Genomic DNA, 11,371 nt, shown 5'->3' with positions numbered 1-11,371 from the left:
TTTTACTTTAAGAATTTATTTCGATGAATTTGTAAAAAAAAAAAAAAAAAAAAACTCTTTTTAAGTTATTTTTAAAAAAAATCTTATAAAAAAATAAAAATAATTTTATGTTTAAATATCTCATATAAAAAATTATTTATCAATTATATTTAAGTATAATAATATAAAATATTTTTTGTTTATTTATTATATAAAAAATATTTTTTTCTAAAAATAATCTTTTTAAAAAAATGTAAATCATAACTTTTCAAAAAAAATATTTTTATATTTTTCTTTTTTTTACTACTAAAAAATTATTAAACACGCTAAAAAAAATTCATTGAAAATAATCTTTTTTTATCAACTTAACACACCCAAACAAGTATTAAAAATGTGAATGCAATTATCGAATTGTAATAAGCATCATAATATCTTAACACAAGAAGTTGATTGCAGCAACTAACTATATAGAAGGGTTGCCATTATATATATATATATATATATATATATATATATATATATATATATATATATATATATATATATATATATATATATATATATGTTTCTACAAACTAATATCACATTTCATTTGAGCATTCAATAATCCTACATAATTGAACAGAAACTATAATAACTGAACATGCATTGGTCTATTCAATCTTATAACCGTGACTTTCCTTGCTCCACTGAGTCACTCTGAAAATAAATAAATAAATAAATAAATGAGAATAACAATTTACTAATACCCTCCAAAAAATCAACGATCATTGTTAAAGTACTATATAATTTGCCAAAAATTAAAGCTTCCAAGGGTTGTTAAAACCTATTGTGTTTTAGGTTCTTTTTGTTGTTTGTCACAGATTCACATACAAGGTTTCGGTCTAAGCAATTAAAACTTTAAAACAAATGGAAAAGATCCCTTTTTTATATCAAAGAAATATGACATAGAAGTGAATCTTTCTATATGGGCTTAGCTTTCAAGGATTTAGAGCCTTAAAGTAAGCATTCATGAAGAGTGAGAAAATAAAGGGTTAACCTCCTTTGGATCATTAAGTAGGATCCATGAAAATGGAGATTAACCTACTATTTTCTGAGTGTCACTTTAGAAGATCCAAACCCTTTTCGGAACACCTATCAAACATCGAGTCAGAATTCCAAACTACCAGAACAAGAAGATGGAAAAGTTGTTGGTTCAACAAATATATTGAACTTCAAAGGAAAAGTACTAAATAGATAGCACATTCGGTTAATCTTTTTAAGGTTCCAATACTTGCACAATGAGATTAAATTAAGGCATATTAGATATTTCATATTACCATAGATCTTAAGGATTTGGGCAACTTCAATAGTATAAGGCATTAAAGCAGTGACCAAATGAACATAAGCATGATTTATGTTAGGATACTATAATGTTGTCTAAAATATAAACTATGTAGTTGATTCCACCAGGTGGAACAGGAACAGGAACGCCAGTCGCAAAATGATAATACGGTTGGGTAAGCAATCCTAGAAAGCATCCGAAGTACATAGATTAAATGAAAACAGATGAGTATAGAATTCTCACCAGAGGGATCCCCTTGGCAGCTCTTGCAGCCAAGTAGGGACAAGGCTTGAAGAATTCTCCATACAATTTTGACCACTCCTCCAATCTTGTGTAAATATATTTGGATCCAAGAGAGTCAGCCCAAAACATGATACCACCCCTGATTAAATTAACAGATCCACTATTCAGTACAAAAACGAAAAGCGCAAAATTGATTACTAAACATGCACTGTAAAAATGGAACAAATGGTTCTTATTCATTATTTGGTGGAAGTGTATCAAAACAATTACTCAAACAAACCTGTAAGGTGGAAAACCCATGCCCATCACAGACGAAATATCAAGATCTGATGCTTTGACTGCGATACCTTCGTCAAGGACCCGGCAAGCCTCATTCACCACAGGAAAGAAGGTCATCTCTATGATGTCTTTTTCAGGTAATTTTGCGAGCTTCACAGGACCAGATGCAAAAAATCAGTGTCCAATATATACTTTACAATGAACATGAACTAAAATTTCGGTTCAAACCAGTATAAATCATTTAGGAAGGATGAAAATACCTTGGGATCAACAGTGACACCAGTAATGCTCCTAGACTTCTCAACATAATTTTTCAATTCCGGATCAGGTCTAGCCTTGCGCCTATCATCATACAAATAAAATCCTTTGCCAGTAGTTTCACCTGTTAGAAGAACATGCTAACCATTAAACAAAGATTTACAGTTGACTAAATGTATTCCAAGAAATATTGTTACAAAATTTCAATCGTTACAAGGAGATAATATCAGCACATGAGATGATCTCTTCTATACCTGCTCTCTTATCCTCTATCATAAGTGGAAGAAGCATCGATTTATAAGTTCTCTCAGGAAAATTCTCAATAAATTGCATGGCAGTTGCAACCCCCACTCCAAAACCAACGAGGTCAACCAATCTGCATTAGTAAATGTCTGACGAATCAGACCCTTCAAATCATCATAGATATCACGAATTTATCCTAATGTTAATACCTGAAAGGCCCCATCGGCATTCCGAATTTGGTTATTGCCTTGTCAATTTGGTAAACATCTACACCATGATCAACAAGCAAGAAAGCTGCTTGAGTGTATGGGAAGAACATCCTATTAACAGCAAATCCAGTACAGTTTCCAACCACCACTGGAGTTTTTTTTATCTTCCTTCCAACATCTAGCAAATCAACTATTATTTGGGCAGATGTATGCTCGGTACGTACAATTTCCAGAAGAGGCATAATATGTGCTGGGCTGCAGACTCATGTAATTTTTTATGTCGGAAATATACTACAGAAAAAGAAAAAAGAAAAAAAATAAAAAGTGTTTTAAAGATTGATAATACCTGAAGAAATGGGCCCCAACAATCCGGTCTTGAGACTTGGTCCTGTTTCCGATCAGGTTTAAGTCAATTGTAGAAGTGTTGCTTGCAAGTATGCAATGAGGTGGACAAAACTTTTCAAGGTCAGCAAAGATCTGTTGCTTTAAGTCAACCTTCTCAATAACAGCCTGTCCAAACATCAAGTGGCAATAGTTTAAAGATTGTGCAGGTTACGGATAAAGCGCAATCATGACAGTCAATGAGAAAACATATATTGAGATGCCTCAAATTACCTCAATCACCAGATCCACATCTTTGAAGTTTTCATAGTCAAGGGTACCTTTGAGAAGAGACAAGGTTTTTTCAAATTTTGCCTGAGTCATTTTCCCTTTCTTGACACGGCTTTGTAAATTTGCTGCATCAAGAAAAATGTTGCATGAGAACACAACTGAGTTTGCAAAATCAAAGCTTAATATTAAGCAGAAACAAAAAATTACAAGAATTCCTTCTCACCTTTAACCCTATTAAGACCAGCATCCAAGAACTTCTGATTTACTTCTTTCAAGAGAACAGGATAGCCACTAAGAATTAAGGCTGTTGCTATTCCGGAGCCCATCAGTCCTCCACCAAGAATTGCAACCCTTTTTACTGCTCTTGGTTTTAACCCGCGATCGGTAACCCCGGGTACCTGTTCATGCCAGAAATATTGGTAATTCATCACACACACACACACACACACAACATACTAGGTCACTTTACGGAGAACATGTAAATTGAGGTTCCAACCTTCTTAATTGACCATATAATACTAGGTCACTTTACTGAGAACATATAAAAATTCAACTGATCAAATTCAATATGTATGTGTGTATATATGTATGGTGGATTCTAGTATGCTTATGACTATGGTGGATTCTAGTATGCTTATGACTATGGTGGCCACAGTGACTATGCAAGTGTTGTTAAAATTAAAGTCACTTCTGTTTTTACATTTTGGTAACATTTTTTTTAGCAACACTTTTTAAAAGAAACACTTTTTGAAACACCATAGCCACCATAGCATAGGCATACTAGAATGACCCTATACATACACATTATAGTCAGAGATCGGGATTCACAACAATTTCAATCTCTTAATTGTAAACCACAAATTAAACAAGGAGCAACCTGTAAATATCAGAAAATAAATATTGATCAATAAACATCAAGCTTAAGAAAGAAAAGAATTAAATGAATTCCCAAAAAGCAGCCCAAGTTACAGAGTAACAATCACTTGAATGTATATGTGAAACTGCAGCCGTGCCTTTTCTTGTGTGGCTTAGTTACTGTTGTATATGTCCTTCCTTTGGAACAGCCACAGGTAAAAATGAAAATAAAAAAATAAAAGGGTAAAAAGTATAAAAAAGAGAAACCAAATAGAATTCAATAGAACATTCACAACTGAACTTCAGTTCAGTGAAAGTGGGTTTAGATTGTATTGTTAAACTGTACATATGAACATTTTCCTTTTCCCCATATAAACCCTATATAGCCTTGGGATCCCTACCCGAGTCAAAGGGAAAGGGGTAAAATTTAGACATAAAACTTCTAAATACCTTAGATGTTCCTCGTTGAGAGAAAAATACGTGAACCAAGCTCTTGCAAGTATCTGAAGTAACCAGCCCTTCAAAGACTTCAGCTTCCTGCCAAGATATGACAGTTTCATACACGTTTCTGCAACAATAATAGGAATGAGGAAAAGCAATAACGGAGACAGTTGACAACCTTATAGAGTCCTGCACGAGGACCAGAAACTATTCCTGTCTCGATCGCATCAATGCAAACCAAAGGGTGAGTCAGATTAGGTGCCCGCTTTCGTGCCTGATCTCTTGCAAACTTCAATATCTCTCTTGCTTCCCCAAGGGGTTCTATTTTGTCAGTCCTGTAAAGACTACAAAGCCATGGTCGTCGGCGTTCCAAGATATCCAGAGCCCATTGCCGTGCAGTGTTCACCAACTGATCAGGTGATACTACAGCATCTACAAGCCCCAAACTACAAGCTTCCTCCCCCTTAACTGCCTTTGAGGTCTTCATTCAAGAAAACAAAATGTGGAAAATAATTAATCGACAACCACAGAAAAGTAGGTAGAAATTACATCTCTCTAGGAACAAGAATAATGCAATTCATTCAGGATGTAGAAATGAACCAAAAGATTGTTGACCATTGGAATTTAAATGTAGCACAGTGAACACGGTCTCTCTGTGAACGCTAACCTTGAGTTTGGACATACAAATTTCAGTTCAGTTCTTCACCGAAGGAATGGCAAAGTTCAAACAAGAAAAGGAAGCAATAAAATACAGCATACCAGCATCATCTCAAGGGCCTTTGCCAGGCCAACAAGACGAGGTAGTCGTTGCGTCCCTACAAAGATTGATCAATTCCAGATTAATAATTATAATGCTACTGAAAATTTTGCACCTCATGGCAATTTCTTTATTAGGGTTATTGCTAGAACTCTCAAGACTATGCATTGTTATTCATGGCCTAACCTTTTCTTCAATTTTTGTTGACCATCAAAGACTTAATCAACATAGTAGTCTTTAAACTGATATCTTTTGCAAGAAAGTTCGATAACATAGATTAATTACTCATGAAGCATGCTAGTTAGCAGCCGTTTGTAATACATACATGTCAAACAAAAAGATTCAATAAAGCATATAATAGACAAAAACATTGATTTTGGTTAATAACACGAGCAATGTTCAACTGATAATGAAAGTATCAGTACCTCCAAACCCGGGAATTAACCCCAGCTGAAGTTCGGGCAAACCTAGTTGAGCAGTTGGGGTCGATAACCGAGTCGTGCATGCCTGTAAGAAGAAAAATGGGCAATTCATTTCTATGGGGTAAAAAAAGAAAACAATGGCATTTTCTTATCATAAACCATAGGAAAAACATACCATTGCAAGCTCTAACCCCCCACCCAGGGCAAGACCATCGATGGCAGCAACTGTAGGTTTCTTTGCCGCTGAGAGGTGAAGTGAATAGATTGAAAGTAATTTAAATAAGAAACTGATTAGCCAAAGAAAAAAGGAATTAACATGAAATTAAGTTTTAGTTACCTTCCACAGTGTCAGTGATGATTTCAACTGATAGCAAACTCGGGTTTGAAATCTCTATGTACGGAGATAAACAAAAACATAATTACTAAAATAGAAATAACCACACAAGCACACACACAAAAACACACATTATTTCCCAATCAATTACCTTTTCCCGCTTGAATTCTACTAAAACCAGCAATATCAAAACCACCAGAAAATTTGCCCTTTGCACCTGATACAACAACAAAGATTTAACTATAAGCCATAGTTTAGGTCATTTTGGAAAGGAAAAACTATCTCTTGTTGAAGATAAAGACTTCCCAGAATGCTAGCTGCTTGATGTTTATATAGTTTAACATTAATCTAAATATTACAATCATACAAATGACTATAGTTTAGACAACATGGGGTGGAAAGCTTAACATGTATTAGGTTATTGATGTTTATATAAATAAGATTTTGCTAAGCAATAAAAAGGATCAGAAATACTATAAACTTATAAAGGATTAATTAGATAAGACCTTGAAGCTTTGTTGACTGCTATTTAAAATGTACTTCCTCTCCTTATACAAGTTATTCAACTTTGTTTATATCTTCAACCAAACCCAAACATTGACTAATTAATCTAGCTAGCCCCAACCCTAGTCATTGAAGTTGTTGCGCCTAGTTACCTTCTACACCTAGAAAATAGGCTCTAATAAATAACCTACCTGTTACTGCTTTCTAGTTTCTACATCAAATCCTACAAAGCACAAACCTATATCATTAAATTACTTAAACAGAACAAATTGCAGTATTGCAAGTCTCTACTATTTGACCAATCACCATGCTTAGAAAGAAGCTCAATTCAGAAACTCTTGCAATACCTGTAACAACAATTGCCTTGACATCATCTCTGTGTAAAGCCTGATCAAAATTCTCCTTTAAACTGCTCAAAACTAGATATCCACACAACAGAGACGATCATTAATATAATAAAAATGCAAAGAATTGGAGAGAGAGAGAGAGAGAGGGGGGGGATCATAGCTCTAATATAATAAAAAGAAAATAAAAATAACAAAGTTTGAATCTTTAAGACATAAGGAAAAAAGGGTAATTGAGAATTTGAAAAAAAAAAAAAAAAAAAAAACGAAACCGAAGTTAGCAAACTGGAAAATGGAAAGGGAATAGGAAATACCATCAAAGGAGAGAGAATTAACAGGGGGATTGATGATGGTGATGATGCCAACCCCATCAGCTCCAACTTCCAAGGTTGTGTGACCCATTCTTACAAACACTCTCTAAGAATCTAAGAAAGCAAAACGCTGGTGGTGATATATATTGGTTTATTATACTGTATCTTGGTTTGGTTCTAATATGTATTTTTTTTTTTTTCTTCAGTAATGTATGTTATGACTTGGTTTGGAAAGTGAAAGCAGTAACTGCCGCTGAGAAAGAGTACGTTTGATTAGCAGGCTGTTTGCGAGTAAAAAATACATTAACGTTACTTATAATGTGATTTGGATTCGATGACTTTTTTTTTTTAAATTCAATCAAATTTTAAGAGATTTCGATAAGATTAGAGTGCAGTTTTATAAATTAAAAAAAATTAAATATACATAATAAATTTTAATATTAAATTTTAAATAACTAATAATAAAATAATAAATCTTAATAATATTTTAAAAAATCAATAATAATGTAACAATAAAATTAAAAGTATAAATTAATTAAAATAAATAAATAAAAATTATTTTGAATATAAAATATTTATTAAATAATAATAAAATATAAATAATATAAAAATATATAATAAATTAAATATATTATAAATATAATAATATTATAGCATATTGTGTGATTTAGATTGGATGGAATCGGTTTTAAAAAATAGATCTAAAATCCGATTCAATCTATACAATTTGTAAAATATAGAATCCAATCAAATTAATTTCGATCTAATTTATAAAATTTGTAAAATATAGAATCTAATCAAATTTAAATTAATGTGATTTTAATTAATTTTTAGTTTGGATTAGATTAGATGAGAGTTCAATTTGAATCAATTTGAATTTAATCACTTCTAATTTAAAATAAGTTTTATTTGTGTGTTTGACTACTTTTATTTTTTCTGAAAATAAACGTGATTTTATAATCTAATTTGTGTTCACCTAAAATTAAAATTTTAACTGTTATGATTATTAAATTTTGCTCTTCATTATTCATCTCATAAATTTTGTTTTTTTTATGAACTCGTGTATGTTATTATTTTTTGTTGAGTTCTTATTTTTTTTTATATGAGCTTTTTTTATCATTTTTATTATTTCATTTTGTATAGAACCTTTTTTTGTATTATGATTCTATTAATTTTATTAAAAAATTAAATTAAATAATTTTTAAAAAAATAATATTAAAATTATAAATAATAAAAAATATAATTAAAAGAATACTAACAAATATTAAAATTAGTAAAAATAATTAGAATTTTTTTAAATATTTAAAATAGAATAATATAAATAATTATTTAAATTTATATCAATTTTAATAATTTTTTATTTAAAAATAATTTCAAATAATATAATTTAAATAATATTTAATTTTTTAGTTTATACCAGGGTATCCATCAGTTTGAAAGTCCAATGACTAATTCTTCAAGTACTGCAGAGATATACAAAGTAGGTGATCCTTTCAAGTAAACAAGTTATATTTTCATTCTCCAATGAATATCGAATCCGAAAGAGATAGTTAAAAGATACAGATCCTCATTTATCTGTGCCAATTTGCATTGGTATTTAAATAACATTTAGTTTAGCGCCGTTCAAATAAATAACTTAAAAACTTTTCGTCGACAAAAAATTGGAAATCGGTTGGAAAGGTTGCTGGCAATATTAAATGAAATGTATATTATCATTATTGCATCTCTTTATGGAAGTAGGTATCCATTCATCATTCATTCATTCTTCTCTCCCACCACTAATTAAATTACTTAAATTAGTCAAAATCTAAAAAAACATCTTCACATAGCGTGCGTATAAATCACACATTTTTTCTCTGCATATTTTTCTTTTTTTTTTTCTATTATTGCTGCTATGTTTTGTTGTTTTTTTATGTATTATTTTTTTAATAAAAACTCGTATACAATTATCTTTATATAATATTAATAATAAAAATTTATTAAATAATTTTATAAATTTAATTAAATTATGATTTAATAATTTTTTATTATTATTATTTTTATTTTTACATAAAAACAATTATATATGTTTAACCATAAAAACAATTATTATTATTTTTATTTTTACTTATTTCTTCTCTTTTTCATTATTTTAAAGGTAAAATAAAAAAAGGAAAAATTTTTAATTATACATGATTTATTAAAAAATAATATAAATTTTTTAACCATAATAGAAAAAAAATTTTAACTAATAAAAAATTATCAAAAATAAAAAATAACACATGATACTATATTCTCTTACCATAAATTGCAACAAGTAAATTTTTATATTCTCTTAGCATATACTATTTAAATAAGCACAAAAATAAATGTGAAAAAAATATTAAATAATAAAATATCACACTTAACACTATTAATTAAAAGAAATATTTGAGTTATTGAGTTCATTTTTATTTGAAAAAAAAAACACATATTCTTCAAATTGAATGCTTATGAAACTGACAAAGCAACATAGAAAAATTTTAAGTGACACAAAAATTTCAATAAGAGGACACATGTAAAAACTAAAAAGTAAATCTATAATAGTCAAAATTTTTAAATAGCACATAAATTCCTTTATATATATATATATGTATGTGTGTGTTCTTTTCTCTTAGTTTATATATCTATCTTTTATTCCATTAAATCTTTAATTAGGCAGTGGATACTTGTCTGTTTAAATAAATATTAGTGGTTTAAAATTTGTTTTGTATGTGTAGTAATTTATTAGCCAATAATAAACTTATAAATAGAGTTAAAATCTGTGATAAATTAATCATTAATTTTTGAATTAAAAAATACCGTAGCTAAAAAAAATAGTAAATACTTTATCTATGATAAAGACTTGTATGTTGCTATATCATTGTTTTTTCTTTTTTTTTTTAATTATTGTTCTTTTTTGAGAGAAAAGGAGAAATACATGATGATAATGATGATATAGAAGAAGGAAAAATAATGATGATATAGAAGAAGGGAAAAGAGAAAGAAAAAGTAATGCAAAAAAAAGAGGAAAATGGATAAATAAAAAACGGAATTGAAAAAAACTAAAGACGATGTAAGTGAAGGTTGCTTAAAAAAAAGACATAAAAAATATTCATAAAATTTATTTAGATTTATTTTAAAAATATTTGCTCACCTAATATTTTTTATTTATTATTATTAGTGATGATAATAAGTAAAAAGTGATTACTAAGTTAAAAAAAACTTTGGAAGAAAGATAAAAATAACATATATATCTTGTGTAGTTAGTTGAACAATAAATAAAAAATTATTAAAACAAAATTTTAGCATAAAAATTATTTTGAACTTTGTTGATTTTTTAGCTGAATAATAAAAATTCAAAAACTTTAGTTAGAAAATATAAAAATTGTTTTAAGTTCTCTAAACTTTTTAATTAAATAACAAACAAGAATAGCATTCAAGAATTAAATAAATAGTTATATTAAAATTATAAGTAAGTTTTATTAAATTACTCTAATAATATTGCTTTTTGTTTTATACATGTTAGTTAAATGATATTTTTTTTTGAGCAAATTATTAAAATTATTTTGTCGTTAACAAAAATATTTTTAAATTTTGTTATCTAAAAAATATTTTTAAATTATTTAAAAATATAATAATACATACTCATATACTGAAATATTTTATGTTAATCGAAAAAAATAATATGATAAATAATTTTTTTTGTATCAAATAAAATTATGATATTATTGACAAACAAATTATATTAGTTTTTCGTTAATAAAATAAGATTTTTATCACGATGAGATATTTTTTATATATTTTTAAGTTACTTAAAAATATTTTTATTAATAATAAAATTGAATGATAACTTTATTAATGCAAGAATAATTAAAGTGTTTGTTTTTTTTTCCAGCTTAGATCATTTTAACAGTATCAGCCATTCAGCTATATACAGGGATAATAGAAGATAAGAGTTGCCTATCATCAAAAAAAAAGAAAAAAGAAAAAAAGAAGAAGATAAGAGTTGCCTTGAAATTGGCGAAATGATATTATCATACTCTTTGATTTGCATTTTCTATTATTTATTTATTTATTTATTTAGTTATTTATTTTTCATAATTTTATAATAATAACAAATAATAAAATATTTTTTATAAAATATTTTTCAGGTACGGACCCATGTGTACGTGAGGGGGAGCATTTGCCCCACAAAATTTTCTTATACATATTTGTGTTTGTTCGACAATAAAATATAAATTGTTTTAATTTACGTT

At 28.4% G+C, this 11,371-nt stretch overlaps 1 protein-coding gene across 1 annotated transcript; it reads right to left on the bottom strand.

Moving 5' to 3' along the window:
• Positions 1 to 362: 362 nt before the first annotated feature.
• Positions 363 to 7,317, bottom strand: LOC112796415 (glyoxysomal fatty acid beta-oxidation multifunctional protein MFP-a). The gene is made up of 18 exons (XM_025838845.3): positions 7,119 to 7,317; positions 6,808 to 6,879; positions 6,108 to 6,173; positions 5,960 to 6,013; positions 5,798 to 5,865; positions 5,626 to 5,707; positions 5,203 to 5,258; positions 4,622 to 4,924; positions 4,453 to 4,539; positions 3,371 to 3,545; positions 3,151 to 3,272; positions 2,882 to 3,045; positions 2,536 to 2,790; positions 2,338 to 2,459; positions 2,086 to 2,207; positions 1,827 to 1,975; positions 1,547 to 1,685; positions 363 to 678 (listed from the first exon to the last, which is right to left on the bottom strand). The coding sequence occupies exons 1-18, from the start codon at positions 7,204 to 7,206 to the stop codon at positions 643 to 645; spliced, it is 2,160 nt and encodes a 719-aa protein (XP_025694630.1). The 5' UTR covers positions 7,207 to 7,317; the 3' UTR covers positions 363 to 642.
• Between the last annotated feature and the right edge of the window lie 4,054 nt (positions 7,318 to 11,371).

The sequence above is a fragment of the Arachis hypogaea genome, chromosome 4 (assembly GCF_003086295.3).
Source record: "Arachis hypogaea cultivar Tifrunner chromosome 4, arahy.Tifrunner.gnm2.J5K5, whole genome shotgun sequence".
NCBI lineage: Eukaryota > Viridiplantae > Streptophyta > Magnoliopsida > Fabales > Fabaceae > Arachis > Arachis hypogaea.
The sequence above is the reverse complement of the archived record's forward strand: the minus strand, read 5'-3'. Positions and strand labels throughout refer to the sequence as shown.